Genomic DNA, 17,482 nt, shown 5'->3' on the forward strand with positions numbered 1-17,482 from the left:
ACATGCAGCTGTCTGCTCCACTACCCCCAGAGCCAGTCCTGCTCCCAGCAAGTAAGGAGAGCAGGCTTCCTTACTGGCAATGCTGTTTCTTTCTTTCCCTGAAGGGTTAAGAGACTTGGTCTAAAGCCTCTGGTGCTGTGTAAAATGGATTTGATTGACACGGGGGGGGGGGGGGGGGGAAGAGGCCTACAGGTTTATGCTTCTGCAGGAGGAGAGCGTGGCTGCTAATAAGGGAAGAAAGAAGCTGCTCCTGTTTACCTCTAGGGAAAAGAAGGTAAATAAGTGTACTCACCTCTGTAAAAAAAGATACACAAAAGGTGACCAAGAGCATCAATAAGACATAAACTCTCCAGATAACAGGAGTGCAAAGAAACTGTTGAAAAAGACATGAACCGCCACTAGGTTTAAATGCCTTGCCAAGATTTGCGTCTGTTTCCAATGATTTAAGAGGCTGACTAACATTTTTCCAATGGCAAGCATGGAGGAGGGCAGTAGCAAATAACAGTAAATGTAACATTAATATCTCATCATAGAAATATTGAAGGGTATGAGGCCAGATTCTCCATTGCACATAGGCACCTAACTCACCCTGGCTACTGAAACTGCTGTTGAAACCAGTGATCAGGTGCCTGGATCAGGACTGGATGCCTAAATACTTCTGGGGAGCTACAGCTAACGCTCAAAGCTTAGATCCTGTCCCCTCTATGCTAACCCTAATGCTAGGCCTCCACACTAACAAAACCTTGTGTAAGATCCTGCTTGGGGACAGTAGGGAACGAGCTGCTCAGGCTGCAGTAAGGACCAGTCCTTGCCCTGAGCTCTCTGCTGATCATTCCCCATGTTCGGGCTGTGCTGCTGGAAGCTGTTGTCCATGCTCTGCCCCTCGCTGAGCTCACGGGAGCAGCCCCGCAGCACTGCATGGGCTCACTGTGCTCCAGGAGGGGGTGGCAGCAGCAGCAGAATTCCCTGCCCACTTGGTTCCCCGGCCAGCAAGCCTCCTCTAGCATGCCAAAACACAATCGACACTATTGTGCTTTTCTATTAGGAAAAAAAGGCAGCAAGCTATGAGCACTTTTCTTCTCCCTATTGATGCCCAGTCTTTACAGGAGAAGATGACTACCTCATTGATCAAATCCTCGTCAGATGGATGGTAGAGAAGTTGCAAAGGGCTACTCAGTCAGCACCAAACCAGCAAATTCATCTCAAAGATGACCACAGCTGTAGCTCATGCTCTGCATGCTCAAGTAAAGGGTCAATGAAACATGCAGCATGAAAAGGACATGCACATTTCATTTAAACTTACCTGCATGCCACTATACACAGCATCAATGTCAGCGAAGAAGAGGAAGAGACAGATTCCAAGCTGGAGGGCCAATAAGACTGAAAACACATCTAGGGAAACAAGAGCATTTGAGGCCCTGAGAAGGGGAGGGTTTGGTGATCAGAATAGTTCTAACTCTGCATACGTGTTGATAGGAGCCCCAAATGCTCATGTAAAATTGCCAGTCTGTAAAATCCTACTTTTACCAAAAAGAAGAGCTGAAACCCAGAAGATCTACTCTCCACCAGCCTGTGGCAAAGCTCTCCACCTGCACTAGTTTTACTGCACAAGTGATTTGGCACATTCTGATTCTTATACAGTCAAAGGAAACTGCCTCAAAAAGGCATTGCTATCAGTCATAAGTCTTCATTAGAAAAGCACAGTGCAGCATCAGCATCCCTGCCTCTGTGATGTCTTCATGTGCTCAGCTGTCCACCCAGACCTCAGGCAGCAGAGGCAGCCATGTGTGTTGGCTCTTGTTCCTGTGGGCTGCCCTCTCTAAGGTAGGACCAGGTGCTCCAGGGACTTACGTCGAAGGGACAAAGGTGGGCTCTGGTAGTGCCTTCCATAGGGAGAGTTTTGCCAGCTAAAGTCTGGCTTTGCACCCTTTTCCAGACAAGCAGGAGTCCACAGAGCACTCGCAAGTGGCTCAGAGGTTTGGAGGTGTCCAACTCCTGGCAGGTACTGGGAGCTGGGCACCTAAAACTAGTTGGCAAATTGGGTCAACAGCTCCCAAATTTGGCAGTCTTGTTCACTGGTAGAGTAGAAAGAGACAGGATGGAATGGGTTGCAAAAACAAGCAAATTTCCCTTTGTTTCCTGCTAGCAATTTTCTCCAACAAGGGATAAAACAGAGACGCATGTGCACATTAGTCAGCTGAAAGCGTCCTCTCTCCTGACTCAGCTTGACTGCTTTCAAGGCATTTTCTTTCTGGCCGTTGTCTATCTTCTGCAGGTGATCAGTGCTTTGTGAAACATGTTTGGGACCTACCTTTTCCCAAAATACCAAATGAAACCAACACTGCTAAAGTTAAGCAAAGCCCTGCCCTCTCATCATGAGTAAAAACCTGCAATTGCAAAGAAGCTATCAGTACCTGAAGGCTAGTAGGGCTAAATCACCTCTGCAAAACTCAAACAGAAAAAGAAGGATTATTCTGAGAGGATTTGAACAGTAATTTCATCATAGCCTCTTCTCTCTCATCTCTAGGAATGGAGGTCAGGCAAGGCAAGATTGTAGCTCTGTGGATTTTCAAGCAAATACATCTCATCTTTGTTTGCTATCTGTGTTCACAATAATATACAGGCCTGGCAATAAGTCCAGCACATCCTCGTCTGGAAAGCATGTATTTTTCAAATGAAGATGCAGTCTCCTTTTTTAGCTGTGCTGCTTGTTATCTCAAGGAAGAAGCTAATATAAGAAATGGTAGCTGAGCTTGTTTTAGAGGTAGTGAAATAGGAGCTAACGTATATCAACAATTATTTTACGTGCCAGTCAGTGATGTGGGTTCAGATAAATCAAAGCATCACTTTCCTAGCAGCCTCTCTTGCCAGTGTTATTCTGTGGCAGGAATGAGAGTCTACAGAGCACACATTAATCCAGCTGTACTTACAGTTGGTATAGATGGGCTTACGGAAGGGCTTTCCCTTGGAAAAGACGAAGGCCACAATGATGCAATTGATAGAAGACAGTGGCCACAGTGTAGTATCTTCATAACTGAGGACACTGCTGTCGTCACTGCTGGTGGTACTGTTTCCTCCTGGGCTGGTGGAGGTCTGGGTCTGGTTTCCCAGAGAGCAATGTCTGTAAGGAAATACCTGGCATTTTCTTCCTGCTCCCTTCAGGAACAATGAGTTGCAAGCAGCCATTCCCTCTTCTTTCTTACCCAACCTCCTATAATAACCTGATATCATCCACAAAATCAAAATCTATGTTTAAGTTTGCTTCAAGAAAAAAAACCATCAGTTAATTTCCTGGTCTATGTTGAAATCTCTGCTCTTGGGTGAGCAATGACAGCAGTGTACGAGAGAGACAGCCTTCGAACATGCGTGTGCGTGCCCCAGCTGCCTGCACACCATTTAGGAAGCGTATGCCCAGTGATGTATCGGTGCGGTGGCAATGCACCCGTGGACATTCCCATTGAAACACTTTGCTGAGTTTCCTACCCTACAAGTCCATTTCTGCACAATAACATAAGGTAACCAGTTCCTGTGTATGGGCAGAGATTTTTATATTTCAGAGACACAAAAAACAAGACTGCTTCCAAACTTGGAACCATTTTTTTAAGCCAAGTTAGATTTAAGAAAAATCTGGGGGACTCTTTATTTTCCCAGAAGAGCTTTATGGTCTTACCCCGGGAGAGGGGAGCAAAGGGGAGCAGAGAGAAAGAAATGCGGTGGCTGATGGCACCCCCCTGAGCTCTGGTGGCTCTCCGCATCTTGCAGGCTCCTCTGGGAGACAGCACGAGCTCTGAGCGCTCTGTAAGCAGGGCAGCAACAGGAGCCCTGCACAGCACAGCCCTAGGGGTGCCAATGCAGATGCACCGCTGTGCCACACATCCCTGCTCTAGGCTGGCTGTTTATCTGGTATTTGCAGACAGGCAGAGCCCTGCATGCTTCAGAGGAAAAAGAGACCTTTCAGGAACAGAGGTGTTTTAGCCTTTAGATTTCTATCCTTGCATCTGCAGCAACTTATTAGTGTCGTGGCAACACTCTGCTGAGTACGCGCATCGCGGGGAAAAGACAATCTTCGTGCTCTGGTGGGGCAGCACGCTCCGCTGCAGGTAGGGGAAGGGTTGGGGTGCTGCCAACGCACAGCTGCTGTGCACAGCTGGCAGTCTGATCTGCAAGCTGGGGAGCAGAGACAAAAAGAAGGACTTACCTCTGGCTGGCCAGCTCTGTGTACCAGGGCTGTTGCTTCACCAGAAGGAAGCCGCAGGTTTGCATGACTACAGTAAAGCACACATTGAGGACGATGGAGAGCAGCAAGGGAGGAGAGATGAGCTGGCCGGGAGGGCGATAGGGTGCCAGTTTTGGATAGGCCTCAGTCAAGCTCACTGGAAAAAAACCATAGACATTTCCTGCCTGCCAACATCCCTCTGTGTTAGCTGGGCGAACAGAGCTGCACACAGGTCACCCACCCGCTCATTGCAGGTGAGAGCTGCAAAGTCCGACTCTAATAAATAAGCAAGAAATGGCTTTGATCACCACTATTTTCTATCTGAATGTTCTCTGAATCTCCACATCCCCACAGGAAAACACACAGAGAAATGGGGAAATACAGTCGCCACCTGCAGATGGGGACCTCCTTGGGAGTCCAAGACCATGCTGCATCTCACACTGAGAATATGCAGGCAAGCCAAGAGACAGTTACACTCTCCGAGCCCCACTACCGTAGTCTAACTATAGGAGCTAACACTATAGGAGCAAATACTCCTTTTCCAGCGAAGTCGCACATTCAAACACTCTCTGTACAGATTTCCTGTAGCTGTGCTTGCAAAGGATTATGAGCCAAATCCCATCCTCTGGGCCCTGGGGATTGCTCTAACATCAGTGGTTATGATGTTACTGACAGCAGAACTTGGCTCCTCATTTCAATTTTTATTGGAAAATGAAGTTGACTATTTACACTCAGGCTCTTCAAACACACACAGCTGATTTCCCTGAGCTGCTTACTTGTTAGGCAAACCAGAAGGGTAATGACGACGTCTTGTATCAAATACTGGTAATTTCCAAAGATTTGCACTTGCTGGAAGAAAAACAAAGAAAACATCACATGACAACAGGTGTCAATTTTGATGATACAACCTGTAGCACCAACTGCTGTTTCAAAGCAACGTCGTGCCAGCAACAGCATCATCAAGACCCTGATGGACCACTCAGATCAGGTCAAACACTCCTAGCCCACAGTAACAGCAACAAGAACCAGAGTTTCACTTTGTGCCAGGCTTGAAATGTCTTCGGGTAGCGGGAACACCACCAAAGGTGGTAGGCCCAAACTAGTAGCTGGGTAAGCAGGCTGATTTCATATTCATGTATTTCAACAAAATAGTTTAACTATTTTATTGATAAGGAGTCTTGAAAATTTGATTCCCTAACGAGCAGTTTTCAGAAGGAAGCGGCCATGTGCTGTCGCTGTGTGGTGACCCACAAACACTCTCCATCTGTTCTCCTGCCAAGGCTGGGCTGCACCTCGAAAGTTCACAGCAGCTCAATTCGCCTGATGCCCTTCACCCTCTGAGGGACTGTGCACAGAAGATGTACGTGGACGTGGTTAGGAGAAGTGGCCCTGAATAAAAGCCATTTCCTTCACTATTTTTCTTTTTGCTGATAAAAATTTTAGAAGACTCCTCATATAGCAATGATAAATAAAGGTCATTCTTAAGAACTACTTACGCTTATTCATCTGTATGAGAAACTTTCTTTTCCATTTTTTTTTTTCCCCCAGCAGAGGGAGAAAGCTGCCCTACCAAAGCATCCATTTTATAGCAAGTCCCGCTCCTGGGCCTCCACCACCCAGCTAGGGAGTATTGACCCCCTTTATAATTCCCCTTTCTTCTTTTAGAACAGGTGAAGTTGTATCATCAGGCTTTTTTTACTGATTCAGGGACTCCCTACAACCAATCTACCTTGTGCTGCTAACTATCCGGCTTTTCACATCTTTGTTATTCTTTGAAGCCCCCAGCTGTGTAACACTGCTAAAGATAAAATCCGAGAAAAGCACAGTTCACTGACAGAAGATTGGTATTATACACTTACCCAAAATAGCAGAGCAGTACCAAACAATTGAATCAAGCCATAAAGGGTCAGGTATTTAACCACACCAAAGGAAGCAACCAAAGCAGCTCGACCTTCCCTGCTCAAAAAGAAAACAAAAACAAAACCAACCCCCCCTTACAGCTGCAGACAAAGTACTGTGCTCTTAGTGCTAGAGATGGTGTCTGCTCGTAAGAACAACAACTTTTGTGTAGGGTCTTTAAGAAGAATGGGAAAGAGGCTAAATTCCACAGACAAATATTTTGGCCTTAAGATACTGCAGAGCCGCTTAACTAGCCCTTCATCTGCAGTTTTGTTTCTTTGCTTTTATTCTGCAGCTACGATTTTAATACCTGGTTTAAGCTGCTGCTATTTTTTTCATTACTAATTTGCTCAATGCTTTGGGGAATAAGGTGCATTTCTATACAAAAAGGTAATTGTCTTTGCATGTATTTAGGTTCAATGGCATTATGACTGGCTGCTCAAGGACTGCGCACAGTACGTGGATGTCAACGTTTTACAGTAATGGCAGGCAAATCCATTCTGTGGTCACTGCTATATCTGCCCTTTCATGTGACTCTGTTCCTCCGCCTATTCCAAAAAATCAGCAACCATGGGCAAAGGTCTCCTAAAAAACACAAAAACACTCGCAACACTTCAACTTAAAGATTCAAAAAAACCCACCACCAACAGCAGCAAAAAAGCTTTCTGCTTTGTTTTGCATGTTTACTGAGAAATTGTCTGGTTTCTCAACATCCTTGTGGCAAACACGTACATGCGATCTCTTCCCCCCCCCCTTCTGTGTGTGTGTGTGTGTGTTTACAAAAATAGCCATACAAATATAAAAAAGTAAATACAAATTATTTTTGTTATCACCAAGCTGCCTCAGGGTCCTGCTCACTCCTGTGCTCTCCCACTAGCAGCCTGGCACATGGAGCTCCGGGCAGGCGGCAGGGCGCCGAGCGAACCTACCTGATCAGCTCCGGCACACATTGTATGTTGGGAATTTGGGACGTGAAAGGGGAAGCCACGGATGCCTCCTGCTCTGACAGCGATATTCCTGCATGGGCCATTTTCAAAGCCTGAAATCCACAGGAGTAAGAAAATGGAGAGATACCCTTACACCCTGCGCCCTACGTTTACTGGTGCTTTTCAAGCTTTGCTTCAAACGTCCTTGGTAATTGATCTTCCTCTATTCTATAGCCTAACTGATCTCATTTTCCAGATAGTGTTCCTTCCCCAGGGCTTAAATATCTCTTTTGTTCATTTAATCCCATTATACCTATTTACAGTCTTTTGAATGATGCTGTAGCCTCTCCCCCATACTGGAATTTGCATATACCTCTTCTGTTAAATATTCTGTTAAACTATTTATATTAGCACTTCCTCTTTCTTCTTTCTATTCCTTTCAATGCCCTCTTCATATTTCTTTTGCTGCTTTCTTATGAGCTCCCAGTAACCTGATCTCAGCACCTCTTCTTTAGTACTCAGCAGTGAGCTGTGGGCAACTTTTGCAAAACCAATACATTTTTATAATATTATATTATTCATATAATAATAGATAATATAATAGACGATATAACTATTTTTCTAAGGCCATCAGCTTTACATTCTAGTCCCAGAAGTTGAATCAGAATAATTGTAAATATGAACAAATGTGTAAAAAGAAGTATTCCTGCCCCCAGTTTCTGGGGAAAAACAAACAAACAAACAAACAGTAATGCTCCTCTGGGTTTTTTTGGATGGTATTATGAAAAAAAAGCACGTAGATTGTATTTTACAATGTCATGCTGACTGAGCGTACCCACAGGCTGACTCGGAAAATGCTGATGAAATGTTTTGTTGCACAGCCCCTTGCAACAGTACTTGCTAGACTGCGTGAGCTGAAACTTTTGACAAGAATGGGACATGAGCTTGTACGTACCCCACAGTCATTAGCTCCATCGCCGCACATACCCACGTAGTAACTGATGGGGAAAAAGACAGACAAATGCATAAGCTTTGCATGCAACTATTTGATCATGCAGTAGGATACTCACTGGCATAGGATTTGCAGGGATATTAGATCAGGACTCATGTTACCCTGCTACAGGAGATAGATGCAGCGGGAATAAGAGGGCTGTTTCCACAGGGTTAATCAAGTATGGGGAGGGGTTGGGGCAGAGTGCAGAGAGCAAAATTAGGATTAAATTTTGAAAGAGATTATAACAGGAAAGGAAACAATGTCATTTTATTCCATACAGTGTTTTCCCTTTGGTACTAGATGTCATGGAAAGGGAGCAGGGTGTGCATATTTGCACGTTTGTTCCTGTGGCTGCAGCTTGACTTTTAGTGGCATTTGCCCCTGAATGTGCCTGTAGGCCCAACGAAGCAGGAATTACTAGAATAACACGGCAGCTCCCAAACCACCACACAAGGGCCCTCCTAGAGGCCTGGGGACCTCCTCCCCAGATGAAGCACCTCATAACCAATAACTTTACTGTTTCTTTTCGGAAAGGTGTCACATCCTGTTTGTCCTCAGCCAGCAATATTTGTAGTTAGTGCGATTTCTGGCGGGGAAGGAAACATTCATTCAGAAGGTATCTGAAAGAGCATCTTTTGGGTCAAACTCCTGGCTGCTTCGGGCTCTCATCAGCTTTGCTAAAGCTGCAGCCGCAGCAGTGCCAGCAAGCATGCGGGAGTTGCTGGTGGGCAGCAGGGGGTATTCGCGTGGGCTAGAGCCTGGCTCTGTGTTTGTCTCATCCCTGGATAACGCTGCTTACCGTACTGCAACAGAGAGAAACAGTGGCTAAAACTAGCCCATGGCTAGAGCTACTCCTGACACGCAGGATTCTTGCAGGCAGACTGGGAGGAAGGTGGCCACAAAGGATGTGAATATGGATTATGTGCGGAGGAAGGGAGGATCAGAAAGCTGGGTTTGGAGCAGTGCTGGCTGGTATAATTATACTTCAAACAAAGCATTTTACTGTTTTTTTTTCTTTTTTTAACAACAATAACAAAACCTTACTTCAGTTTTTGAAACTCTTCAACAAGGCTGGATTTCTGGGCAGGAGACATCCTAGCAAAGACAGTCCCGTTCACTAATATCTGCAAGAAAGAGCAGCAGGCTGTCCTCGGGCTTGCATTCACGGCATAGGCTGAGTGGGGCCTGAAGAAGTCAGCTTGTCCACACCGCTCCCCTGGGGCAGGATCAGGCCTCCTTGACTGGTGTCTAACGTGTGCTTAAAATCCTCCAATTCTGTCTTTCAAATCTGCAAGGTTTTGCTACCCTTGAAGTTAGGGCTTCCTCTAAATTAGGGTCAGATTTACCATGCTTTGATTTCTTTCTTCTTTGATTTCCTCTCCATAGCAGGTGCTGGGAAAACAGTGAGTGTCATGGGCTCTGCAACAGCCTTTTGAGTAGCAAAGTTAAGTGTTTTCCAAGTGCACAACAGATGGTTGATGACACTGGCGTAATATTACTAAGCCTAAGTTTTTTCCTACCTGAAAATCTGGCCAAACAGTATCTCTCCCAGTTCCAGCTGTTTTATGGACTGTGTGACAGGAGTTGAAGATTTCTGCACCTAGGTGGGGGTATTTCATGTTTCTGATGCTGCTGCTGAGCAGAAGCCACTGCCAGCTATGGTAGTGGTACCTGGGGAAATGGGCTGATATTTTTTAATTAAACTCAAGCAGAGAAGGTGACCGTGGAGTAGTGCAGCTGCTCACAGCACCACAACTAACCTTGTCATTTGAAGTCTCAAAAGAGCAGATGCTGAAAGCGAGCTGTTCGGGTTAAACTTGAGACATGTTGGGAAGTAGCCTGAGTTGTCAACATGTGAAATAACAGAGTTATAGGTACCTTTCTTGTTCAGCAGGAGTGGCCTGAACACAACTCCCATTTAAATGAAACGGAGAGGAAAGCAGGTGCTTTGTTCCCTCCCAACTTACTTTTGGCAGCAAGCTGTAGAAGTGCTTTATAATAATTTGATAGGTCTTTCCATCCATCGCAAAATGGTAGTTGCAGGTTTCTCCTTCCAAGATCTCTTTTTCCTCAGTATTAACACATATCTCCTAGAAATAAGACAGCATTTTTTCCTCAGATTGAAGTCATAACGTCTTGAAGCCCCGGAACCTGTGCTGGCCCTGGGACAGATCTGCCTCTGGAGCCATCTCCCCTTCCCGGATGATAACCAGCCCTGGCTGGGACCACACGGAGCTGGCGGCGGCGGAGGAGCATCCCAGCCCTGCAGCAAGCCCCCACTCCCATCGCCGCCGTACACCCAGCCCCGCTGCCTGACCCGTGCCGCGGGGCTCGGAAACGCCGTCCCGCTTCCCCGCCTGCAGCCTCCCACCAGGCTAACGGGGAGATTGGCCTGGCGCAACGCCCTGTGCCAGCCTCCGTGAGCCTGGCAGCGCCTGGTCTTCTAGCTGCGTTTCCATGTGCAATGAATACTGGTTACGTGATCCTGCTAGTTTAAACACTGAAGTTTGGTCCAGCAAATAGTCACACAGGCAAGAATTTGTGCTAATTCTGCGCACCCAAAGGGCGAGTGCAGTGGCCACGGCGTCTGCAGAGCACAGGCAGTCATTTGCACAGTTATTTTACGTGTTATCCAGAGCAAAGAGCCACTGTATTAGCTGTTTCTCCTCAGCAGGCGAATGGTCCGTATCACACCTCTGTGTGCCCTGCGGCAGACGAAAACCAGCCCCAGGGTTTTCCCCTGCTCCTCCTAGCTGCTGCAAAGTGCCCGGCAAGGAGTCCAGGTGAAGAAGCTGATTACTACACGTTTAAAGCTTTGGTAATCCCAGCCGGCACCCAAATGCCACCGTCCCCGGCTGTGCTTACGCTGGGCCCGGCTGTGTTTGCCTTGCTGTCCTCCACGAGCTGCCAGGAAAGGGAAGCTGGAGCGGAGCCCTCCGGCTCGCTCGCCTCGACGAGGATCACTCGGCTGGCCCCGCGAACGAGCCCCGCGCTCCTGGCTACCGTGACAGCCGTCTGAAGGTTGTCCCCTGCGAACGACACCGGCGAGGCAGACCGCTAACGCCCGCCACCGCGTCGCAGCCGCCCAGGCCGCCGGGGCGGAGGCCGCGGAGCTGCTGCGGGAGCCGACCTTCCCCTGCCGGCAGAGCCAACCTTTCCCCGGCTGCTCGCGGGCCCGGGCGGGCGGGCTGCACGTGCAGGGCGAGCGGGGCGTCACCTGTGACCATGACGCTCCGGATGCGGGCGGCAGCGAGCTCTCTCAGCACAGGCTCCGTCTCCCGCTTCAGGCGATTCTCCATGACCAGGAGCCCCAGGAACTCCAGGTCGGACTCCGCCGCCTCTCTTGGAGCAAGGACAGAAACACAGACGGGCCGTTTGCCGGGGACTGCGCGGAGAGCGAGACTCTCCCTGCAGGTCTGGCTCAGTGGGAAGCCGCGCTCGGCTGGAATTGCCCTTTCTCTGCCGGGAAACCCAGCTGATGCCGGATTCGGGACAAACAGTGCTCAGCAAGCGCTGACATTTCTGCAGCTTCAGCCAGACAGCGGCTCCTCTACGCTGCCGCCCCAAGGAAGGCGCGAGGCAGCCGGACGTGCGTACGGAGGGACGGACGCTCGCGGGAACAGGCTGGCTGAAGCCCCCGGACTGCGGCACGCAGAGTTACTCCCTACCGCGGTCCCAGTTCATTGCCTTTTTGAAACGCAATAACCGGCTCCCGTTACCGCCTGACAGCAGCCTCTGAACCTCGGCTCGGTGAGCCTTACACGAGCACTAGTATATTGGGTAATTAACAGTATAACCACCATCTGCTGGGAAGGCGGTGTTATACGGCGCAGCTATCGCCCTTGCGCTTCCTCTGCCGGGGAAGGAGGGGAAGGTTTGGGAAGGGTTTGGGGCAGGGCAGGCCAGGACAAGCAGATGAGGGAACAGATGGGGCAGGGATACCAGGAGCTCGCCAGCAAACCTTACCTCTTCAGGTTGCACACGTCTGCATCCCCTCCCAGGTTCAGCACCTTATGGGCCAGCGCAATGACTCTGAAACCTTGGCTCGTGTGCGTCTTAAGCTCCTTTAAGAAATTAGCTGGGACTGTTCACGGGGAAAAAGTTTCATGGTTAAAATACTTCACCCTTGCCGATCTCTTTTCTAGGGTTAAGTGCCTGTCCATTAGGACATATTATAGCCTTACTTAGAGGCACTGTGCCCTCTCATAATAAAAGTCGGCTGGTTTGTACCACGGCTCTGTGACTGTTCAAATAAGTGATTTATCCATGTGCTTCAGTGCTTTTAAACACACACTGAGGTGCAGGTAAGTAAGATGAATTACTGGGCAGAGGACTGACCCAATTTCACAATTCTGGCCTGAGTTTTGCTGCCTACATGCTGAGTTATACTGGGAAAATTATTTTATGTTCATGCCTTAATAGGAGAGTTCTCCTAAATCCTAAATTTTCAGTTCTATGATCATTCCAGTGACTCTAAAAGCAAGGAGTTCCTTTTAATTTTGCAGTATTTTGTAACCACTACATATTGCAATCAAAGCCTTACAGTGCAGTACCTAATTATTTATTAAGCAGGAAGCAATATAGGAATAGTTAAGACAGGATAAGAGGAGATATTTAGACACCTGAGAAAGTGGAACATAATTTTAAAGATATTTTTCTTGCTAACTGTGAATTGTTTGGAGGTTTGTGTCATTAGATCTTAGGTGGTGTTAAACTAAAGCTTTCCATTGTCCCTCAAAACCATTTTCACCTGTTCTCAGGTCATTGCTATCTGAAATAACAAACCACAGAGCCACAGAGCATTGGTACTCTGTTTGCTTGGCATCCTTCTGAAGCATTCAAGCGAATGTGACCCGAGTTTCAAGTTTGCAGACAAATTTGAGAACAGACCTATAATATTGCTGATGCGCAAAAAAGAAAAGCCTCTGTTTGTCTGCAGAGGGAGGACAGAAGTCTTGGCTGGAGTACTAATGGCAATTATCCCTAATAATAGTAATTTGCATGTCCACAGCAAGTTTCCAATCACTGAGATTTAAAGCCTTTGCAAGCTGGGGCAGTAACTCAGTGCTGAATTCACAGGTCAATAAATTAACAGAGCAGTTAAGAATGTGTATGCAACATCACGCTTGCTATGACACATGCAATTACCATGATCTTACGCCTACTCTGTGTATTTTGACATGTCGGCATCATTTGCGAGCTATAGCTTCAGCAGATGCAAATCAGCTCAACGCTGTACAGTGGCCAAACCTCAGTCTGTACATCTGTCTTGCCGCTGGGCCATGTGCATCTCGAACTTAGAAACAATAATAAAAAAAAATGTATTGCTTAACTAATGACATTTAACTATTGCATGGGTTCAAAGGCTTGTTTGTGGGAAGAGCCGTGCACATGTGGTTGCAGTGCAGCCAGTTGGGAGAGAGTACTGAAAACCTTTCAGGATTACAGTCCCAACAGAAACTCTGTTTTGGAACGAGTCCAGATAAAAACTTCAAAGTTGCCCTTTCCCAGTTCTATACCAGTTTCTTGTCTGCAAAAGCTGGTTACTGTTTCTGGTGCTCCCTTCATGTACAGGTCATACTGTTCCTTTCCGATCTTCTGTGTAACAACAGACATTCTCTGCAACCCCGAAGAAAATGGGAATTGATGTAGGATTGCTATTCCTTCCACAGGAGCCTGGAAAGAGATCAGGAAAATGAGCTGTTATTTGGGTACTTGATTCACTGTTTATACAAAGCAAATCCATCCTGAGCTTTTACTTTTTTTTTTTTTCTGGCCAAGGTAATTTATTCACTTTTGCTGCCTTCTGCCTGTGGGATCAGACCACTGATTGCAAGTTTAGGAACTGCAGCCTTGACACATTTGGCTTCCCAGCAATAGTTCCCAGAGGCCTCAGTGATCTTCTTTATATTTAATGTGTTTTCCAGACTTTGTCTCAGTGTTTTTCTTAATAACCATATATTGATTCCTGGAGTTACAAATGTGGAAGCTGACATCTGATGTGTTACAGTGACAATACCAAGGGAACAGAGCAATCCTAGAAATACAATAAGTCAGTATCTTTTATTAGTGCAAGTAGCAGAGTTGGAAATTATGAGCTTTTATGCACCTGAGCCCTTCAAGTTGCTTATGTTTTAGAGTCCACCACCAGAAGGAGTCTTTTCCCCCCCACAACAGGTATTTCTTGACTTAACACCTTTCTCCCGCTGGTGAGAGATGAACAAAGCTTTGCTGCTGCCCATGGCTGTTGCTACAGCCCCTCTTTCACCTCACTGCTCTTTCTTCTGCACTTTCCTTCCAGCTTACCTTGTTCTTGCTAGTCTCCAGTGTCTTACCAGCATTTTCTTCCTTCTTGTCCTTGAATTTATTTATTTAAACTATTTTGTCAGTTGTGTTTAACTCTTGGGAGAAGTAGTTTTGCTGCCCTTTCTCCCTCTCTCTGCAGCCCCCAAGAGGCTGACTGAAAGGCCTGGCCCAGCAGCTCTTCCTGTTTAAAAAGAATTTGCTTTCCCAGCCCTAAGCTTCCAGCTGGCCTGCTTTGGGGAAGATGCAACACAGCACCAAAAGAGTGTTTGAGAGGCGTTTTACAGCCTCTAGCCAAGGTAAATATTACATGTTCTAGGACTTTACATATGCTGTATGATAAAAACATAGAATATTCTTTCTCAGAAAGAATTGAACTCACGGTGCTGGCCTTTGGTCCAGGTCTAACTATGCAAGTGTCAAAAGCACCAGCCCCAGCTTGAGCTGTACTGCAATCCTCTATTTCCTGCAAAAGAAAAACAACATTGGTGCTATCTCAGGATGCTGGTGTCCACTGGGAACCTGCAGCAAAGCAGTCAGCTGCTGGGCCACCCCCGGTTCACAGATCTCACTAAGGAAGCCTTATCATTTACCTGTGCTGCAAAGAGCAGTTCCACCCTCAGATTTTCATCAGTTTGTCTTTGTTCTCTGCATGTTTCTGACAGCAGAATTTTATTTTTTTTTAAGCTTCACACCTGTCTGTTAAAAGCAGGAACAGCAGCACATGGGAGCATGTTTTCTCCTTACTGTTGGCAGCAAGCTGCAGAAGCAGTTCATTATAATTTAGTACAGCTTTCCACCCATCACAAGTGGCAGCCTCCTTGCAGCTTTGTCCTTAGCAGAAGCCCACATGGCCCTGCATGTTTTGTCTTATTGAGAATAAAGAAAAAAAAAAAAAGTGTGAAATGATGTGGTTTCTCTAAACTCCAGTTCCACACAGATTTAATGCCTGGACAGAGCAATGACTAAGGGAAGGAGAAATAATTATCCTTATCTAGTCAATTTTATCTTCTAGTTTCTTGCTTTTAGAAGACTCTCACTGATGTATTGTGCAGAAGCAGGATGGCAATTTTAGCTGTGAGCTGCTTAGCCCTCCAGCCCTATTACTTTACATGTGCCAAGGCTCGTTCACCCTCACAGTCCCCTTCTGCTGGTGTGTAACTCTGCTGCTGCACGTCTTTCCATAGGAGTGAGCACCGGGCTGGTGCCTTCCCTGCAGGGCTGCTGAAGGACCTGCCATCTGTTTTCCTTATTGATTAATGCCTCCTGAGCAAAACACTGGAGGAGAAAAGATGATGGGGCATTTAACTGCAATGCCCCAAGACCCCATCTTGCTTAGGTCTCAGCTGGGAGGAGGGAGGAGAAGGCAGGGCCGGCTCACCGCATCTCTCGCATGATGGCAAGGAAAGAGGAGAGCAGCCTTGCTGCGTCAGGTCTTCCATCGATTCTCTCCTGGGACGAGCTTGGCGCAGCAGCCAAGGGGACTGCTGACAATTTTAAGGAGGCTTGTGGCTGCCCCAAGCCCGCTGCAGGAGCGCGGGTGTTGCACCGGGCTGGCAGAGCCATGCTCCCGTGGGCAAAGACATCCTTTGGGCATGGCCTCGGCAGAGTCACCCCTCCTTGCCTCCTCCTGTGGTGCTGCCCAGTGGCTCACAGGGAGCCGTGACAGACTCCGAAGAGCAGCCGTTTCCTCCTTGTGCCACAGGCTCCCGTCACACTCCCCCCACCACCCTGGAGGGGCGTCACGGCTCTTTCTCGCCTCCACCCAGTCTCTCAGGGAACTGCTGGTCATGCAGCTCCAGCCTTGCTTTCTACACAGAGGCTACTCTTTGCTAATCAGAGGAAACAGCGCTTAGCATAAGGGCATGCAAAACCCGCTTGTGCACTCCCTTGGCTGCTTGCTGTCCCCGCACCATGCGGCCATGGTGGGGTCTGAGCCCCTGCTTCCAGCAAGCCGGGACCAGGCTCCCGCTCTGCTTCCTTACTCTGCCATTTCCAAATAAAATTGAGAGCAAATGCAAGCAGCCCCAAGGAAAACAATTGCTAGAGTATCAAAATGCTGCTGGAGTGCTGCAAACTTGCCACACAGTTATTAGAAATAGTCAACTCCAGCTGTGCCTGGAGTAGGACAGGACTGTTGGGACCAGCACTGAAAAGGAGTTTCCCTTATAGGCAGGTATTTGAGCTTGACTTAAGAGTGACCCCCCCGTGGGCTGTGTTGGAGGTGTCTGTGGTTGGGATGTGTTGGAAGAGGAGTTGCATTACCCAGTGCGTGGCCTCGAACATTTTCAGGTCCAGCGGATCTCCTTGTATCTTCTCATCCAAAACAACCAGTGAATGACAGCTCACCATGGCTCCACACACAGGTCCCCAGGGCAAAGGCGTGCTGGAGGGGAACTTATGGATTTTCTGAAACCTGGTTAAAAGCAGAGGGTTAGTGGGACTGCTTGCAAGAGCGATGCAGAGACACAGGTCCTCAGCTCGTGGATACAGGTGCTGGTGTGCTGAGTGTGGTGGAGCTAAACCCAACAACAGCAAGCAAAGCACTGTTCTGCCTGTCCTTCGGATAACAGGTAGGATGCATTCAGGAGACCAAAAAGCATCCGATAATTAATTGGCACAGAGTTCAACTTGATGCTAAACAACTGAGAAGATAAAACAGAGTGGCTAGCACAGACACTTTGGAGTCCTGCTTGGCAGTTGCTGTTGGGTGTTAGATAATGCAGAGAGAAGACACCGCCTGCAGAGAAGTAACTTACAGTAGGGATCTCAAAGATACTCAGAAGTATGCCATAGCAAAAGTTTTCTGAAGCTGAGGTATGGAAACAGGGTGTGTCTGCTCTGCCTTGTGCTCCACGCTGCCCTTTACACCCGTGCCGCGTACCATGGATGGGCGAGCGCTGCCTGGCCGGCAGTCAGCACCGGCACCACATGGGAGAGCCAGAGAGTGCAACCTACATTTCCAGTAGTAGATTTACATCTGCATATCCACAGAAGCTGGTTGCTCGCCCTCACCTTGATTTTAAAACTGAATAAGTTCATTGACTCACATTGAGCTACACTGAGGCACTCTGTAAAAGACTGATGCATCTTTTTTTTTTTCCTCTGGAAAGCCTTGAGGTACACTTGCTCTTCATCCCTGCA

General features: G+C 47.6%; 1 protein-coding gene across 2 annotated transcripts in view; it reads right to left on the minus strand.

Moving 5' to 3' along the window:
- LOC112962129 (probable cation-transporting ATPase 13A5) overlaps nt 1-17,482 on the minus strand; it is a 38,754-nt gene that overhangs the window by 2,935 nt on the left and 18,337 nt on the right. Inside the window, exons 14-29 of one of the 2 annotated variants that reach the window (XM_026058026.1) lie at nt 16,604-16,754; nt 14,721-14,804; nt 13,555-13,711; nt 12,002-12,119; nt 11,253-11,377; nt 10,901-11,064; nt 10,003-10,104; nt 9,080-9,159; nt 7,997-8,039; nt 7,045-7,154; nt 6,076-6,172; nt 4,993-5,065; nt 4,199-4,373; nt 2,931-3,145; nt 1,304-1,392; nt 293-373 (exon numbers count right to left, since the gene is read on the minus strand). In XM_026058026.1, the coding sequence (XP_025913811.1) occupies nt 293-373; nt 1,304-1,392; nt 2,931-3,145; nt 4,199-4,373; nt 4,993-5,065; nt 6,076-6,172; nt 7,045-7,154; nt 7,997-8,039; nt 9,080-9,159; nt 10,003-10,104; nt 10,901-11,064; nt 11,253-11,377; nt 12,002-12,119; nt 13,555-13,711; nt 14,721-14,804; nt 16,604-16,754 (1,864 nt within the window). Of the gene's footprint in view, nt 1-292; nt 374-1,303; nt 1,393-2,930; nt 3,146-4,198; nt 4,374-4,992; nt 5,066-6,075; nt 6,173-7,044; nt 7,155-7,996; nt 8,040-9,079; nt 9,160-10,002; nt 10,126-10,900; nt 11,065-11,252; nt 11,378-12,001; nt 12,120-13,554; nt 13,712-14,720; nt 14,805-16,603; nt 16,755-17,482 lie in introns of both variants that reach the window. The other variant, XM_026058027.1, reaches the window with a different exon arrangement.

The sequence above is a fragment of the Apteryx rowi genome, unplaced genomic scaffold, assembly GCF_003343035.1.
Source record: "Apteryx rowi isolate R43461 unplaced genomic scaffold, aptRow1 scaffold_142, whole genome shotgun sequence".
Classification (NCBI taxonomy): domain Eukaryota; kingdom Metazoa; phylum Chordata; class Aves; order Apterygiformes; family Apterygidae; genus Apteryx; species Apteryx rowi.